Genomic DNA, 18,996 nt, shown 5'->3' with positions numbered 1-18,996 from the left:
ACTGAATAAAGCCAATTAGATCTTCAAATTTACTGAGTTGAATTTTGTTTTTTCACAGATTTGGCAGCAGTGGTGGGATTGAAGGAAACTTCTGACAGCATTCAGGGACAATGAGAAACACAGGCTTGGTACTTGTGAACGCTTTTGAGTTCTCTGTATTTTTCACCATTTCCAAGGGCCATGGGTAAGTCCCTCTTGGTTCTGAGTTCCGCACTCTTTGCATCAAGCTCCTGATCTAATTAGCTTTCCAGTCAGTTCCTCATTTGTCCGGAACCACTAGTTCCATGTTGGGAACTGGTGGTAATTTGGACCACAGTTCACCATTTGATTGGAAAACCCAGTCCTTGGTTCCATCCCCAGATTCCAAACTGGGAACTGCTAGCAATTTAGTCTGCAATTCCACATTTACTTGGAATTTCCCTAGATTCCACTATAGGAACTGCTATTTGGAATCAGCCCACAGTCCTCATTTTGGGGGGTTTGCCAGTACAATCCTTTCTCCAAACCCCAGTTTCACGTTTGGGAATTGCTGGTGGTACACAGCAATGTGTACTTGGCCAGGCCACAGTAATAATATCTCTCAGTTACTGCTGGTATATTAAGATGCAGATGTTTGGTTTGTTTTGTGTAGATAAAGGCTATTGCTACTCAGAAGTAGCTGCAAAATTGTTGGGCACAGGTTGAGCATTTAAAAGTTGTCAGAGCAGTTGCCACCTAACCTAGACTCCCGTGTCAGTATAAGTTGGTCATGGTATGGTTTAGATTGACATTAGGTCACCCACCAATTTCAAGATTGAGATACACTGTAAAAGATCACCCAATTCTCAACCCAGCATCACATCCCCTTTAGGCTCAAGAGACAAAGGCTCAGCTTAAAAGATAAATGAATAACGATAAAGATGGGATCCTTAAATTCTAAAAAGTTAAGCATGTCACCTTCTAGCACACATGCTCATTTGTCTAATCTTAGGTTGTTTTTAATAAGGTTTGGTCATTTTCACAGATATTTATGGCTTCTGGACCATAGGATGTTCACTCTCACCCCCTTTATTCAATATAGTATTGAAAGTCCAAGCCACAGCAATTAGACAACAAAAAGAAATAAAAGGCATCCAAATTGGTAAGGAAGAAGTAAAACTATACACAGATGACATGATACTATCTATAGAAAACCCTAAAGACTCCACCAAAAAAAACACTAGAACTGATAAATGAATTCAGTAAAACTGTAGGATACAAAATCAATGTACAGAAATCTATTGCATTCCTATACACTACTAAAGCAGCAGAAAATGAAGTTAAGAAAACAATCCCATTTACAATTGCACCAAAACCAATAAAATATCTAGGAATAAACTTAACCAAAGAGGTGAAAGACCTGTAGTCTGAAAGCTATAAAACACTGATGAAATAAAATTCAAGATGATGCAAAGAAATGGAAAGACATTCCATGCTCATGGATTGGAAGAACAAATATTATTAAAATGTCTATACTAGGGCACCTGGCTGGCTCTGTCGGGAGAGCATGCAACTCTTGATCTTGGGGTCATGAGTTCGAGCCCCATGTTGGGTATAGAGATTACTTAAAAATTAAATAAAATTACAACAACAAAAAAATTAAATAAAATAAAATGTCTATACCACCCAAAGCAATCTACAGATTTAAGGCAATCCCTATCAAAATACCAACAGCAATTTTTATGGAGCTAGAACAAACAATCCTAAAATTTGTGTGAAACCACAAAAGACCTCAAATCGCCAAAGGAATCCTGAAAGAGAAAAACAAAACTGGAGGTATCACAATCCAGATTTCAAGTTATATTACAAAGTGGTAGTAATTATAACAGAATGATACTGACATAAAAATAGACACATAGATCAATGGAATAGAACAGAAAACCCAGAAATAAACTGCAATTATATCATCAATTAGGTGGCTCAGTCGGTTGAGCACCTGCCTTTGGCTCAGGTCATGATCCCAGGGTTGAGTCCCCACATCAGGCTCCTTGCTCAATGGGGAGCCTGCTTCTCCCTCTGCCTGCAGCTCCCCCTGCTTATGCTCTCTCTCTGACAAATAAATAAATAAAATCTTAAAAAAAAAAGACCTAAATGTGAGACTTGAAACCATAAAAACCCTTTCCCCTCCCCAAATTTTAATTTAAATTCTAGTTAGTTAACGTATAGTATAATATTGATTTCAAGAGTAGAATTTAGTGATTCATCACTTATGTATAACACCCGGTGCTCATCATAACAAGTGCTCTCCTTAATACCCATCACCCATTTAGTCCATCTCCCACCCACCATGAAACCATAAAAATCCTTGAAGAAAGCACAGTCAGTAATCTCTCTGACATTGGCCATAGCAACAAGATGTCTCTTGAGGCACGGGAAATAAAAGCAAAAATAAACTATTGAGACTACATCAAAATAAAAAGCTTCTGCACAGCAAAGAAACAATTAACAAAACTAAAAGGCAACCTGCGGAATGGGAGAAGGTATTTACAAAGGACATATTCTGATATAGGATTAGTATCCAAAATATATAAAGAACTGATACAACTCAACACCCAAAAACCAAATACTCCAATTAAAAAATGGGCAAAAGACATGAACAGACATTTCTCCAAAGAAGACATACAGTTGGCCAACAGACACATGAAAAGATGCTCGACATCACTCATCATCAGGGAAATGTAAATCAATGCAAATCAAAACTACGTGTTATCACTCCCCCCCTCCCCAGAATGGCTAAGTCAAACATCAAAAACACAAGAAACAACCAGTGTTGGTGAGGATGTGGAGGAAAAGGAACCCTCTTGCACTGTTAGTGGGAATGCAACTGGTGCAGACACTGGGGAAAACAGTATGGAGGTTTCTCAAAAAATTAAAAATAGAACTACCCTATGGCCCAGGAATTGCTCTCCTAGGTATTTACCCAAAAAATACAAGAACAAGGGGTGCCTGGCTGGCTCAGTTAGAAGAGCATGTGACTCTTGATCTCAGGGTCATGAGTTTGAGCCCCATGTTGGGTGTAGAGATTACTAAAAAAATAAATACAACTTAAAAAAAAATACAAGAACATTAACTCAAAGGAATACATTCACCCCTATGTTTATTGCAGCATTATTTAGAGTAGCCAAGATATGGAAGCAGCCCAAGTGTCCATCAATAGATGAATGGATAAAGAAGAGGTGGTATACATATAATGGAATACTATTGAGCCACAAAAAAAAGAATGAAATCTTGCCATTTGTAACAACATGGATGGAGCTAAAGAGTATTATGCTAAGCAAAATAAGTCAGTTAGAGAAAGGCAAACACCATATGATCTCACTCATATGTGGAATTTAACAAACAAAACAAACAAGCAAAGAAAAAAAGAGAGAGAGAGAGAGAAACCAAGAAGTAGGCTCTTAACTATAGAGAACAAACTGATGGTTACCAGAAGGGAAGGGTTGGGGGGACAGGGGAAATAGGGGATGGGGATTAAAGAGTACACTTATCATGATGGAAAAAAAAAAGGTTTCAAAATTCCAGAATACCTTCATTAAAAGATGCATTGCAAAAAAGCAAATGAAAAATTAAAGACACAGCGGTACCTAAAACAAAACACTATAAGACTGACATAACTCCACTGCTCCCCTCTATCCTTCTTTACTCATTCCAGTAATCCTCCGCCTGAATTGTCTTTCCACTCTGAAAAGACTACAAGACCGTCAACAAAAGTCTGCCAAACGAGTGACCTTACAGACATACCCATACTATCCTCAAAAGAGAGCCCCTATCTGGACCCCTCCCAGAGTTGATGGGACTCTATGGGATTTTTTGCTAAACTGCTATGTTATTCCCTTCAAGCAGCCAAGGGAAAACTAAAATTAAAGCTAATGGAAAACTTTGCCAAATTCTGGTAGATACCCGAGCTGCATACAGATGGGATCCTGGAAAAACTGGCAGAACCCAGCTCAAGGTGAGAACTCCTACCAGAGTCAGCTCTTCTCTATCTCTGACTGTAGTACCAAGTAGAGAGAGAAAATAAAATATCTTTCGCACCCTCTTTGTGGCTACCTCTTGAGTCCAAGAATATTTACTGTTTGTCCCAGGTGAACACTGACAAGATATTTAAAAGGATTTCTGGGGTGCCTGGGTGGCTCAGATGGTTAAACATCTGCCTTCGGCTCAGGTCATGATCCCGGGGTGCTGGGATCGAGCCCTGCATCGGGCTCCCTGCTCAGCGGGAAGTCTGCTTCTCCCTCTCCCTCTGCCTGCTGCTCTGCCTACTTGTGCTCTCTCTCTCTGTCAAATAAATAAAATCTTTAAAAAAAAAAAAAAGAAATGTAGTAAAAATGAAACCAAACGCTTTTCGGGTTCACATGATCTGAGGTAATCTTTAGTAATTAAAAGCTAGTTTACATTTGTTGGTTTAATTAAAATAGATATGTCTTTAGAATTATCAACATTAAAAACAATGCAGACGGGGCGCCTGGGTGGCTCAGTCAGTTAAGCGTTTGCCTTCAGCTCAGGTCAGGGTCTCAGAGTCCTGGGATAGAGCCCCGTGTGGGGGGAGGGGGGCTCCCCTGCTCAGCAGGGAGTCTGCTTCTCCCTCTCCCTCTCCCCGCTCACTCTCTCTCAAATAAATAAATAAAATCTTTTTAAAATTTTTTAAAAATAAAAACAATGCAGACACACAACTTTTATTCTACCTGGGGTTATTAGTCAAATAAGTTCCTGTTATCTCTGTTAAAAAACTTCTCCGCAAGAAAAAAATAACTTGGTATGATGAAATTTGTATAATTAATCTAAAAATAATTGTTGAGAACAAGTAAATTAAATAGATATAAGTGAAATAAAAGTTTTTAGGTGAATTTTTGATGGTTCCCCCAAATCTTTTTAGTAACCTGAAACCTTAAAGTTTTGCTAAGTTAAACGATGGATAGTCTAAATATCTGGATCATTTCTAAATAATATAAAGTACTGAAACATTAATTACTGAACATAGGTTTATCTACTTTGGGCTTCCTTTTATAGAGGAACAAAAGATATTTGCATCTGTTAGTAAACCATGTTTTATGCCACATTAAAAAAATTACTATGAGAAAGCATATGTTTCGGGGCGCATGGGTGGCTCAGTCGGTTAAGCGTCTGCCTTCAGCTCAGGTCATGAACTCAGAGTCCTGGGATTGAGCCCCACATCGGGCTCCCTGCTAAGTGGGGAGTCTGCTTCTCCCTCTCTCTCTGCCCCTCTCCCCGCCCCGATTATGCTCTCTCTCTCTCTCTCAAATAAATAAATAAATAAAATCTTTATTTAAAAAAAGAAAGCATATGTTTCTAGAAGTTATAAAATGTATTTATATGTCTGCCAAGCCACAGAATGCTAATGCAATTGCTCACTTCATAGTTTCCACTAGAAATTAAAGGTTTTTAGGGGCTTAAAAAAGTCTAATATATGTAATTTAAACTACTTGAAACATTCTCCATATGCAAGGAAAGTAGGATGTGAGTTTTTGGTAAAAAAAGGTATGGTAGGGGCACCTGGGTGGCTCAGTCAGTTAAGCATCTGACTCTTGATCTCAGCTCAGGTCTTGATCTCAGGGTCATGAGTTCAGGCCCTGTGACTTAAAAAAAAAAAAAGTATGGTAAAAGAAAAATGGAAATGCTTTTTTTGGTTGAGGAAAAAGAAAATAATTTTGTCCTAAAGTGAGGCTCCAGTTATCATTTTAAAATATTGTGTTTTGGGGCACCTGGGTGGCTCAGTCAGTTGAGTGTCTGGCTTTTGATTTCAGCTCAGCTCATGATCTCAGATTGAGCCCAGCTCTGCACTGAGTGTGGGGCCTGCTTGGGGTTCTCTCTCTCCCTCTCCCTCTGCCTCTCTGCCCTTGCCCATGCTCTCTCTCAAAAAAGTAAAACATGAAATGAAATGAAATGAAATGAAATGAAATGAAATGAAATGAAATATGAAATAAAATAAAATGTTGTGTGTCACAGAAATAACCAAATTTCCTTGTCAATTTCATTATACTGAACTTTCATCAGATCTTTTTTTTCTTTCATCAGATCTTTAACACATTTTTTAAAAAGTTTTTTGTCACTTATAGACAGTTCATGTATTACTCTGATGCTTTTGCAAAAGTCCCTACAAAAGTGCTTCATCAAGAAGATTCATTGAGGGCGCCTGGGTGGCTCAGTCGAAGCGTCTGCCTTCAGCTCAGGTCATGATCCCAGGGTCCTGGGATTGAGCCCCGCATCGGGCTCCCTGCTCCACGGGAAGCCTGCTTCTCCCTCTCCCTCTCCCCCTCCTTGTGTTCCCTCTCTCGCTGTTTCTCTTTCTGTCAAATAAATAAATAAAATCTTAAAAAAAAAAGATTCATTGAAAGGACTCTAGCAAACACAGGTTTCTGATAACTTTAAGATTAAAAAAAAATGAACAAAGTAAGACTTTCCAGAATTAATGGAAAAAAAAACTAGATTTAAGCAAGAATTAATAACATGGGACTTAATGAGCTGAGGAGGATGATTATAATTTTTATGACTTCTTGCTTGAAACATTGCTGGTTCTTTAATGTTTTATTTTTCCAGATTGAGGAAACTTTTTCTCTTAAGCCATTTATGACTTATAACAAGTTAGTAAAGTATGCCTCTGTAACCAAAGATGAAACATTTACTTTTTCTCCCTACCTAATCCCTCCAAAATTTGAAAACTCTTGAGTATTCTTTTTATGACAAAATAGTTATTTACACAAGTTCAATGAGACAATATTCTCCTTGTAACAGGACACAAATGGAAACATTGGTTATATTACCAAGGCTTTGACTGGAATGTTCTATTTAAGAGAGACAAGCATAGATTCAGATATAACCAGACAGCTTTGAAGAAATAAGGTTGACATTATGGAGCCAATAAAGCCCCTTGGAAAAACTGACCTGGTACCTTGTTCATAATGTTCGAGCAAAGCAGTCTTTAAAAAAAAAAAAGAAAGAAAGAAAAGCTTATATGGTCAATCACTATTCTTGCTGCACTTATGTAAATAATCATACCAAGTTTAATGCAAATGAATTAGTTTTATTGTAATTATCTTTAATAAAAATGGGGATAATTATAGAGACAAAAATTATGTTTGCACCTTTGTCTATATTAGATTCTAACCCTGTTAATTGTCTTTGAGTTTTTCTTATATACCTGTATACTGGACTGGGTCCTGAATTCTTCTAGTTCCCTCAAATATCTGGCTACAACTCTCCAAACTAACATTTCCAATTTTCTTTTCTCCTTTTGATTTGGAATCACTAAGAACAAAGACTGCCTTTGAATTTCCTCGGATGGAACTAAATCAGGTCCTCTTCGCTACCCAGATGGCAGCCAAACTTCAGGGACCTGAGCCTTGGGGACATGTCCTACAGCTGAGGAAGTCGCCACCTGCCATCTGGCCCTGTGCACCTCAAAATCTTTGAGCTGGACACCTGAAAATCAGATTGTCTAAGAAGAGAAGTAGCTGATGTTAAGATAAATTGCTTCCACTCAAGGAGCTGGATCAAGACTTCATACTTAAACCGAACATGAAACTCTTTCTTCCTCTCTTTCTTTCCTTTACTCTGGCATTGGCTTGGAAAGATAACACTATCATCTGGATCTCCCAGGTCATTGTTAAGGGGGGTAACCCTTCAGACTGCTAGATTGGTCATCAAAAATTTTGATCTGTCCATGATGCTAGAGACCCCCTGGTCCATTTCCCTGTCTCTGGTTAACAATCCCAAACCTGGGGAAGGGACACCAGGCAAGAGTAATCAGAAGAAAACCACCTGTGTGGTCTACAGACCCCTAAATTTTACTGGTCTCCATGACTGTCGCCTTTCCAGTCCTGAACCACAGACTCAAACAGGAATTGCCAGGAGGCATTCCTGATTCAAAATTAGCTTGGTAGACCAGTGTTCCCCTGGCTAGTATTAAATGCAAATGAGGCTACGATCAGGAACGTCTTAACTCTTGAAAGTATTGCAGAATCCACTGCTAAAATAATAGCTGCCCGACAAAAATCCTTAGGCTCTCTGGCCAAAGTTATTCTTGATAATAAGACAGACTTTAATTCTCTCTTAGCTGAGCAAGGAAGTGTCTGCCATGACCAACATCACCTGCTGAGCCTGGATTAACACTTCTAGGGAAGTTGAAATTCAGTTACATAAGATCACCGACCAAGTCATTTGGCTTAAAAAGGTGACTCTTTGAGGGCGCCTGGGTGGCTCAGTCATTAAGCGTCTGCCTTCGGCTCAGGTTGTGATCCCAGGGTCCTGGGATCGAGCCCCGCTTCGGGCTCCCTGCTCCATGGGAAACCTGCTTCTCACTCTCCCACTCCCCCTGCTTGTGTTCTCTCTCTTGCTATGTCTCTCTCTGTCAAATAAATAAAATCTTAAAAAAAAAAAGTGACTCTTTTAATGGGGTCTTTCTTTGACTTGCTTGATTTTTATTGGTTTGGGTCTTAGGGATCATGACTCCAAAGTGCACTCCAAACATCGGGAATTTTCCTGCAATAATAATCACACTAGTCTCCCTGGTGCACTGTATCTTCTCAAAGGCTTTATTTTCTTTTTTTAAGGTTTTATTTATTTATTGGAGAGAGAGAAGGCATGAGCAAGGGGAGGGGCAGAGGGAGAGGGAGAAGCAGACTCCCTGCTGAGTCGGGAGCCCAACCCAACTTGGGGCTCGATCCCAGGACCCCAGAATTATGACTTGAGCTGAAGGCAGAAACTTAAGGGACTGAGCCACCCAGGTGCCTCCCTCTCAAAGGTTTTAAACACACTGTTTGCTGCTGTTAACCACCAAGCAAATGATCTCCCTAAGACTGGAACATCAGAAAAGGAACAAAAAGAACCACCAACTTAAAAACTGTAAACCTGAAGTTATAACCTGTGAATGTCACAGAGATTAGGGGGGAAAAGTCACGACCTGTGAGTACCAGACAAAGAATCAACAGAAACTTCAAGAACTTCAGAGCAGTAGCTGGGAGGGGCGCTAATGCCACGCTCAGTTTAGCTGTGAGCTATGATCAAAAGAGGGGAACTTTGAAACAAGAGCTAACAGGACCAAAATGGAGTCAGTTATGCTAACCCCCACATCAGCAAACCAAGACTTAATACCTAACCTAATTGCAGTTTCAGCTTTTCCCAGGAACAGAACCTTTAATGAGTCAATCTGGAATTACCTGGTCAGCACTAGTGAGGAAATCTGCCTGACAGACCCCTTCTGTCCCCTCAAGCAGGTGACCTTGCCTGAAACAATGCACTCTTTGCTAATAAATTTCCTTTTCCCCACCCCTTTTCTGCCTTTAAAAACCTTTCCTTTCAGGGCGCCTGGGTGGCTCAGTCATTAAACGTCTGCCTTCGGCTCAGGTCATGATCCCAGGGTCCTGGGATCGAGCCCCGCATCGGGCTCCCTGCTCCGCGGGAAGCCTGCTTCTCCCTCTCCCACTCCCCCTGCTTGTGTTCCCTCTCTCACCATGTCTCTCTCTGTCAAATAAATAAATAAAATCTAAAAAAAAAAAAAACAAAAAACCTTTCCTTTCTACAACTCTTCAGAGCTCTTTTCTATTTGCTAGTCGGGATGTTACCCAATTTATGAATCACTGAATAAAGCCAATTAGATCTCCAAATTTACTCAGCTGAATTTTGTTTTCAACACACTGGGTATCATTTGTATGGTTTTAAATGTTTACCATGTACCTGTGTTGCTTTTTCAAATCATTTTAACTTTAAAATTAATAAAAATAAATAAAGTCTCAGCTGGAAGTCTGCTTATTTCAAGCAATTCAGCAGAATAAAATTCTAGGACAAGAAAAATCACTTGCAGAGTTTGTGGGAGTGTTCTTGAGCTCTGCCGGGGTGAAAATTACATAATGGGCACTAGGAGCCCACAGGCCAAGAAAGGACACAGGTTAGTTTGATCATAGGGTCCTATTTGTTTGTTTGTTTATTTATTTTATTTAAAAGATCTTATTTATTTAAGATAGAATGAGAGAGCACGAGCGTGGGGGAAGAGCAGAGGGAGAAGGAGAAGCAGGCTCTCCACTGAGCAGGGAGCCCAACGCAGGGCTCAATCCCAGGTTCTCCAGATCATGACCTGAGTCGAAGGCAGATGCTTAACTGACTGAGCCATCCAGGCGCCCCCATGGGGTCCTCTTTAAACAGCTGTCTGAAGGAAAGGACATGGGCAGGCAAAGGGCAGTTAACCTGCTGATTTCTGCTTTGTGTGCCTTTATCAGAAAGAGATCAGGAATTGGGGGTTTTGTTAATTTTAGGGAATGACTTTGGGTCAATAAAGATCCAACCCAATATCCCCCTTTTTCTTCATGTCCAAACATGAAGAGTGGACATGGGTGGGTGTCTGAATTGTCACTCTGGGGCCCCAGCAAGAACCTCCTTGCCAAAAATGGAGGACTTCTCTCCCACTGGACAGAGGCAAGAAGAGGAGACATCCATTTTCAACAAAGATGGTTTTCTATGCACTATGGCCAATTCAGTTTTGATTGCACTGAGGATAACTTTCTACAAGAGAGCCTAGGGCTGAAAGTTGAAAGACCAAAGCTCTAGCCCCAGCTCTGCCTCTAACCGGGCACAAACTCGGGGCAGGGACTTCTCCCTGGGCCTCAGTTTCCTCACTAGTAAAGTCAGAGTCTTGGACTAAAGCCGTATTTCCCCAGACATCAACCATTCACACATCTTATACATGATTTTGGCCAAATCTACCTATCTTATTAATGTAACATCTTTAAATGCATTCACTTTTTTTAGATTAAATAAATTTATTTTATTTTATTTTTTATTTATTTATTTTTTAAAGATTTTATTTATTTATTTGAGACAGAATGAGAGAGAGAGAGAGAGAGCACATGAGAGGGGGGAGGGTCAGAGGGAGAAGATGCGGGACTCGATCCAGGGACTCCAGGATCATGACCTGAGCCGAAGGCAGTCGCTTAACCAACTGAGCCACCCAGGCGCCCCTAAATAAATTTATTTTAAAAGGAAAGTTTAGGGGCACCTGGGTGGCTCAGTAGTTTAAGTATTCGACTCTTGATTTTGGCTCAGGTCATGATCTCAGGGTTGTGAGATCGAGCGTCGCATTGGGCTTCTGCACTGAGTGTGGACCCTGCTTAAGATTCTCCCTCTCCCTTTCCCTTTGCCCCTCCCATCCCCAGTTCATGCTCTCTCTCTCTAAAAATAAAAAATAAATGGGCGCCTCGGTGGCTCAGTCAGTCAGGCTTCTGCCTTCGGCTCAGGTCATGATCTCGGGGTCCTGGGATCGAGCCTCACATCAGGCTCCCTGCTTGGTGGGGTGTCTGCTTCTCCCTCTGCCTCTCTCTCTGTGCTCCCTCTCTCTCAAATAAATAAAATCTTTAAAAATAATAATAATAAAATAAATAATAAAAATAAATAAATAAAAGGAAAGTTTGTATCACTATAATAAACAGAGTCTGTAGCATTTGACATAAATGGAAGGCACTATTAAAAACAAAAAATAATGTTTTTATAATTATCACAGCTAACATTTGAGCCCATCAATTAATCTTAATAGCACAAAAAGAGTTATAGACATCACATAGCTCCTGATGTGATGAAATTGGTAGTACAAAACACCACCTATGAGGTGTTCTTGTAAAAAAATTACGAGGATACCTGGGTGGCTCAGTCAGTTAAGCATTGCTCAGGTCATGATCCCAGGGTCCTGGGATCCAGTCCTGCATTGGGGTCCTTGATCTGCAGGGAGACTGCTTCTCCCTCTGCCTGCCATTCTCCCTGCTTGTGCTCGCTCACTCTCTCTCTCTCTGACAAATGAATAAATAAAATCTTTTAAAAAAATTAAATGTGAACTTAATCAAGTCTCTAGATTTAACCACCAATCGATAGGAGATTCAAGGGACAGAGGAACATGTTAAATGACACCATGGGAATGCAGCCAGCTCCTATTCAAATGTGTAAAACTTCACAGGACAGTTGCCTCGTTTCTTCAACCAATCAGCGGTAAGAGAAAAAAATCTGGGGGAGCAAATATGTAAATTCAAAGGGATTTAAGGGACATATCAACCAAATACCATGCCTAAATTTTGATCTGGATCCTGATTCATATAAACCAAATGTAAAAATAATATTAGAGGCAATTAGGAAAATTTGAACACTGCCTGGATATTTATCATCATTAAGGGATTATTCTTCATTTTTAATGGGTGACAATGATACTGTGGATATGTTTTTTTAAAGAGTCATTACATTTGGGGCACCTGGATGGCTCAGTGGGTTGGGTGTCTGCCTTTGGTTCAGGTCATGATCCCGGGGTCCTGGGATCGAGCCCTACATTGGGCTCCCTGTTCGCTGGGGAGCCTGCCTCTTCCTCTCCCTCTACCCCTCCCCTCTCCTCATGCTCTCTCTCTCTCTCTCTCTGTCAAATAAATAAATAAAATCTTTAAAAAAAATGAGTCATTACATTTTAGGAGGGGAAGAAAAAAAAGAGTCATTACATTTTAGAGATACATACCGAAGTATTTACAGACTAAATAATACAATGCTTGGTATTTGCTATAAAATAATATGGTGGTGGAGGTTTGGGGATGTAGATGAAAGGAAACCATTAATTGACCATGAATCGATAATTGCTGAAGCTGAGTGGGATACATGGGAGTTCATTATCTAATTATTCTACTTTTATATATGTTTAAATTTTTCATAATTAAAAAGATATTAAAAATAAGCAATAAGGGGCACCTGGTGGCCTCAGTGGTGGAGGGTATGACTCTTGATCTTGGGGTTGTGAATTCAAGCCCCACGTTGAGTGTAGAGATTACTTTAAAATAAAATCTTAAAAAAACCAATAAAAATAAAAATGAGCAATGAAATACAAACAATGGTAAATCTAATAAACTTATAAAATAAAAACATATGTACAAAAACACATTTCATGCTGATGAGGTTTTCTCATATGGTGCTTCTGTTCAACAAGTTGAATATTAAAGGCCATACATACAAGAAAGAAGAATTATTTAAAGAAGAGTATAAGGGCAAACCTCAATGTGACAGTAAAACTCCTTTACTGCAAAATACGTTCCTAAGAAGTATGGAGATCTTAATTCTTTTTACTTTAAAAGCGAGAAAACATATCATTGTGTTGCTTTTTAACGGAAGTAAAAACGTATCATCCTGGGTCTGTAGCAATAATATCCATGAAATTACAGGTTTTATATGATAGTTATTTCTCTAAGATCCATTAAAATAAGGCCATGAACATGAAAATTCTGAGATTATAACAGACACCGAAAGCCACTCCCTGGGCCACCCGCAGTTGGCACAGGGAAACCCTGGACTGGGAGAGCACCCCTGAGCCTGTCAACCAGACCCCTCTGGGATCTCAGAGTTTACCAGAAGTCGGGCCCTGACACCAGGGATGTTCAGTCCATGGTGTCTTCCTCCCTGGATGGGGAGCTGGGCCACCCTACCTGTAAGCCAGAAGGAGCCCTGACGCCCCAGAATCTTGATCATGGAAGAATGTTTCCAGTTGAAGCCTATGTTCTTCCCCGGGGCAGCACGGCAGGGCAGTTCCGCTGTGTCTCCCACCTTCGCCAACACCACCTCTCTTCCCAGAGGGACCGCGGGGAGCATCGCTAGGTGGAAAAAAAGGAGGTCAGGCCTCAAGGCCATCCCGCCACTTTTGCATCTCCCAGGCAGCCCCTCCTCCCACCAGGACCCCAAGGTCTGAGCACTCACCCAACTGCAGCACCAGGAGCAGGTGCCTAAAAGCGGCCCCTCGACTCATCGTGGCCTTGCTGAGGCAGGCAGGGACCTGGGCCTTCCCCGCACAAAGGGCAGGGCCTGAGGGAGATACCAGTCATTAGTCAGCAGGTATTTATTGGGCCTGGGGCTCAAAGGGATACAGGGGAATGATAGGCAACCTCACCCATACAGCCGAGCCAGGGACCTAGACATGCTGACTGCTAAGCAGACATCCATCCGGACGTGCTACACAAGGCTGTGCCCAGGCCAGAGTGGGTTCTCAAAGTGGAATCAGAGAAGGATTCACAGAGAAGGTGGCAGATTGGTGGGGACTGAGACAGGGGCGGCCAGGCCAGGCGAGGCCGTGAAGGTCCTTGAGTGCCCTGCTGTGAGGCCGGGCTGTGGCCCTAGGCACCAGGGAGCCAGTAAAGGACTTTATGTCAAGAAGGACATGATTTAGGGGCGCCTGGCTGGCTCAGTCCTTAAGCGTCTGCCTTCGGCTCAGGTCATGGTCCCGGGGTCCTGGGATCGAGCCCCGCATCAGGCTCCCTGCTCTGCGGGAAGCCTGCTTCTCCCTCTCCCACTCCCCCTGCTTGTGTTCCCTCTCTTGCTGTGTCTCTCTCTGTCAAATAAATAAAATCTTAAAAAAAAAAAAAAAAGGACATGATTTGGTTTGCAGAGTGGCTCCCTCAGCGGCTCTGTAAAAGGCAAGCTGGAGGAGGCCGAGCGCAGGAAGCAAGGTTGCCACAGTCCTGGTGAGAGAAGACAGGCCCAAACTCAGACAAGTCAGAATTATGGAAATGTGGAAAAAGAGACCGCCCTGAGGGGCACGTCTGAGGGCAAATCCCCAGGACTTGGGGCCAGATACACTGTGTGGGGTGAGGGAGAGAAGGAGCAGAGAGTTAACTCCCTGCTCACTCTCAGACCAACCCTGTAAGGCCTCTGAGGGAAGGCAGAAAAATGCTGTTTGGTTTCTGTGAGCTCCGGAGATGGTGGAGGCTGGGGTGAGGGGAGGGGAGGGGGTGTAGAAAGGCTCTGAATGAACCTAGCACAATGGGCGGCCTGAGGTTAGAGCAGCGATTCTCTCTCTCTCTCTTTTTTTTAAGATTGTATTTATTCATTTGAGAGAAAGCGAGAGCACAAGCAGGGAGGAGAGGCAGTGGGAGAGGGAGAAGCAGGCTCCCTGATGAGCAGGGAGCCCAAGGCGGGGCTCCACCCTGGGCCCCAGGACCCCGAGTTCCCGACCCAAGCCGAAGACAGATGCCCAACCAACTGAGCCACCCAGGCACCCAGAGCATCGATTCTCAAAGTGTGGTCCTGGATCATCAGCAGCTGTTAACTTGTTAGAAATGCAAATTCTCAGGCCTCACCCCAGACCTGCTGAATCAGAAACTGAGGGGGGGAGGACGGGGAGGGGGACACCCCACCATGCCACAGCAGTGAGTCAGGCAGCCTGTCACGGGGCAGGGCAGAGATCCTAGCTGGGAGTCTGGAGAGGACTCAGGGAGGGAGGGGGTGGGATGTGGGAAGGCATCTGAGGCTTGGTTGAGAATCTTGACAGGGAGGCTAGAGGGTCAGGGCTTTGTTCTGCAGGCAACTGGGAGGAACTGCTGAGTTTTGAGCAGAGATGGGACATGGTCTGTATAGAGTTTTAGGAAGGGGATCAGATGACATGGAGGGAGTGGGGACTGGAGGAAGGCCACCAGATAATGTCTGGAAAGCAGATGGGAACAGGGCTCGTATCTTTGAGCTCCAGGCTCAGACTGGAAGTAGGCCTCAGAGGGGTGGCTACCTTGGGGGGCAGTGTCAGCGTGAACTTGGTCCAGAGCTTGGCAAGAAGAGATCCTGCGTCTAGACTTGTTTCTCTGTCCCCCAGCCCAGTCTTTGATTTGGGCCCCCATCCCCCCCCACACCCCACAGCTTGATCTCCTCCAGGATGAAGATGATGCTCCAGCCAGCTCTGCCACCACTGCAGGCCTGGCACCAGCTGGAGCATCGAGAAGAGATTTGGGATGTGTTTGGTTAACTTAAACCAAATCGAATTGAATGGAGGAGGGAAAATCACTGACTTCTTTCTGTACTCAACATATTAATGGTCATTCCTTCTTCCTCACGCCATGATCCTGAGGTCTGTGCAGAGGGCTACTTCCCCACCTCCAGCTCCTCGTACTGCCCCAACTCACCCAGGGCTCAGCTCGGTGGAGGAGGCTATGGGTTTCCAGCTGCTGCTTGCTTTGGTGACTTGGGCTTCCGCTGCCGCCCCAGAAAGCAGGCTTTTGATTCCCACATCCTCATCCTCCCCAGAGGCGCTCTGCCCCAGTACAGTGGCATCCTGTACACCATAGCCCCTCGAGAGAGCCTGGGAGGGCTTGCTGGTCCCCCAGGCCTTGGCCCCCCGTCTCTCTCTCTCCCTCTCTTTCTGCCTTTCTCTCTCCTTGTTTCTCGCTCACATCTGTGTATTTGTGTCTGTGCCTCTCCACACTGATGGCTCCCATACTCGACTCCCCACGCCTGAACCTCTCTTCCTCTTGGCCTCAGACGCCAGGAACCAATTCTAGCTCTGTTGGTCTTGCCCAGAGTGCCCCTTGCCTCTCCTCTTTTTCATCTCCACCTGCAGCTGCCGCTAAGCTCTAGCCCCTTCTTGCCAGTGAGCAGGCATCCAGGCCTCTGGCAGGAGTGCAGGCTTTCAACCAGCTTTGATGTGAAGGGCGCCTGCAGAGCACAGCCTGGAGCCAAAGGTGGGTGCACGGGAGATGTCTGCAGGGTGGACCGAGGGAGAAGGACAGACTCCAGGAAACACACAGAGGCCCCAAGGGAGGGTGAGGGAGGATGGGAGGGAGAGACCCGGAGCAGCTCATTAAAGCCACAGCTAGCTACACTTCACACAATCCCAGATCCATGCCAAGCCCAGGGTAGTACAAACTGGGCAGCGTCAGACGGAAAGAGATGAAGACATTCTGAAAGGCAACACCCGTGCCCAGAGCAGTAGACCAAAAGAGAGATCAAAAGAGACCAAGAGAACCATGAGACCAAAATGGCAACACAAACTCACAAACTCTCGGAGCTCTTGAGGTTCCTGTTGCCCTTGCCCTGGCCCCCCAGATGGGATGAGGGGCGAGACTGGGGAGAGGAAGAGGGCACAGCCCCACCACAGCAACAGTCTGTGGTCCCACAGACACTTTCATCTTCTCCCCAGAGCCCCCAGGCAGCCCCTCAAGCCCCACCGTGGGATGTGCCCCCCACCGCGGGATGTGCCCCCCACCGCATACACTCTCTCTACTGCTCACTGGCTTCATGTAAACTTCCTAGAGACCATGACCCTCTAAGGGACCCTTGTGGTTCGGTGGCTGCAACCTCCACCATCCTCTCCTTTGCCTCAGACGCCCACGTGGGGGGTGCCGTGCCCTCCTTCCTCCCTTCCCCTATATCTCCCAAAAGGTGTGGAACAGAGCTCAACTTTAGAGCCCTAAAAACCCAGGCCCCTATCTGTCCCTTCCCATCACCCACCCTCATCAAAGTTATTTCATTCAACATTTATTGAGTGTCTAAAATGAGCAAGGCCCTTGGTCTACTGAACTCCCTTGTGGCCACCTCACCATTATGGCCCAGATCAGGGCCTAAGACGCTACAGGGCTTCTGCCTAGAACCAGTTGGTGAGGGGGAGTTTTTATTTCGAGGTAGACCTCTTCTATACAAGTGTCCCCCAACTGAAAGAGGGAAATCATGTCGGGAGTTCTCTCTGACCCTGTCCTCTGGGAACTCCTTCATCCGAGGCTAAGAGGGCGGCCATTTTGTATGAGCCCACAGAATCTAACACAGCACAAGAAATTATTTGTCAAAATATGAAACGGAATGATCTCCCCCAGCAGGTTCTACTGTCAGCCTTGCACCCCTAAAAATTTGCCCCATGAAAATGGAAATCTCAGGAAGAGCTATCCCACCCAGAGCAAAATGTTTGAATTAGCCATAGTGGGGCCTTTCTATTATGACGAATCTGACGGTACCGAAAAGGTCCCTCTCCCAAAATATGTCTGGAAGGGAAGGCTTTAGGACACCTGGGGGACAATGCTGCAAGGCCATGGAGGTCTTAGGAGAGGGGAAAAGACAAAGACCATGGAGGCAAGAGGCGGGATTGTACAGGGCATTCCATCTTGAGGGGTAACACCTCCCGCATCCCCCCAACACCACACCAAGCCCAGGAGGGACCTGCAAATCCTTTTCAAAACCACCTAGCCTCCTTTTCTAGAGCAGCTGAGACATCTAAAACTTTCTTTGAACCTGTTTTTCTAATGACGTATTTACCTAAGAATATGTATCTATCATGTTTATAGCATTGCATACCTAAGAGCTCAGTTTCAACCCCTTCAGAGAATTTCGTTAATCATTTTAAAGCTCATTAAAATGGAAGTGCCCTTAAACATATTGTTCAAAAATCCTAAAAATGCCCAAAAGTAAGATCAAAATGTAGAAATAAATATAAACAGAAAAGATAAGTAAAAGAACCTACCTCTGTCATAAGGCTTATGAAATGCTGCAGACAAATATGGTTTCTGGTGAATTTCTGGCAATTGAGTCATTGGGAAAATTGACTTGGGGAGCATTGCTTCTAGACTAGATTTCACTTGTCCTTCTCATTTTCTTGCTTTTTCCTTTGTTTCCTCTTTTCATTTTTTTTTTTTTTTAAGGGCATCCTTCCTCCTTAATATATATTTATTCTTTCTATCCGTTTCCCACCCTTTCTTCTACCCTTTTTCCCCTCTTTCCCCTCTTCCTATCTTCTCCTCCACGGCCCCTTGACTAGTTGTCTCCCACTGCCTTTCTCAACCCAGAGTGGCCTCCAGTCTCCGTGCCTTCTCTGATCTTGCAATCCAGCTCAATGCCCCTCTGAGGAACACCTTCTGCTCCGGGCACTGAGCTGAGCACAGGGGGATGTGGAGAGAAATTTGCCATAGTCCCCGGCCTCTTGAATCTCACATTTCATTTAGTGCGAAACACAAGAGAAGGTGGCCAGAGTTGTGGGCAGAGAACTGGGAGTCCAGAACATTCCAACGCATCTGCAGCCACATTCTCCTCCCCTTCCTAGACCCGTGGAAAAGAATGAAGCTGAGTCTATCCATCTTACCTCCAGGCTTGTGTCTTTCCTCCCCTCTGCTTCTCACACAGGTGTGTCTACGTGAGGGCGGGGAGCTCTGCAACCAGGAGCCCACTGGGGAGAGTGCTTGTTACTTCTGCAGAGATGTATATAAACGA

General features: G+C 43.8%; 1 protein-coding gene across 1 annotated transcript in view; it reads right to left on the bottom strand.

The window, feature by feature from the left end:
• Positions 1-18,939, bottom strand: part of CD4 (CD4 molecule) — a 37,581-nt gene extending 18,642 nt beyond the window's left edge. Inside the window, exons 1-3 of the mRNA XM_032391032.1 lie at positions 18,869-18,939; positions 13,741-13,845; positions 13,473-13,637 (exon numbers count right to left, since the gene is read on the bottom strand). Coding sequence (XP_032246923.1) covers positions 13,473-13,637; positions 13,741-13,789 — 214 coding nt within the window. The 5' untranslated portion in view covers positions 13,790-13,845; positions 18,869-18,939. The remainder of the gene's footprint in view (positions 1-13,472; positions 13,638-13,740; positions 13,846-18,868) is intronic.
• Positions 18,940-18,996: the final 57 nt, after the last annotated feature.

Source organism: Phoca vitulina, unplaced genomic scaffold (genome assembly GCF_004348235.1).
Source record: "Phoca vitulina isolate PV1807 unplaced genomic scaffold, GSC_HSeal_1.0 scaffold59, whole genome shotgun sequence".
NCBI lineage: Eukaryota > Metazoa > Chordata > Mammalia > Carnivora > Phocidae > Phoca > Phoca vitulina.
The sequence above is the reverse complement of the archived record's forward strand: the minus strand, read 5'-3'. Positions and strand labels throughout refer to the sequence as shown.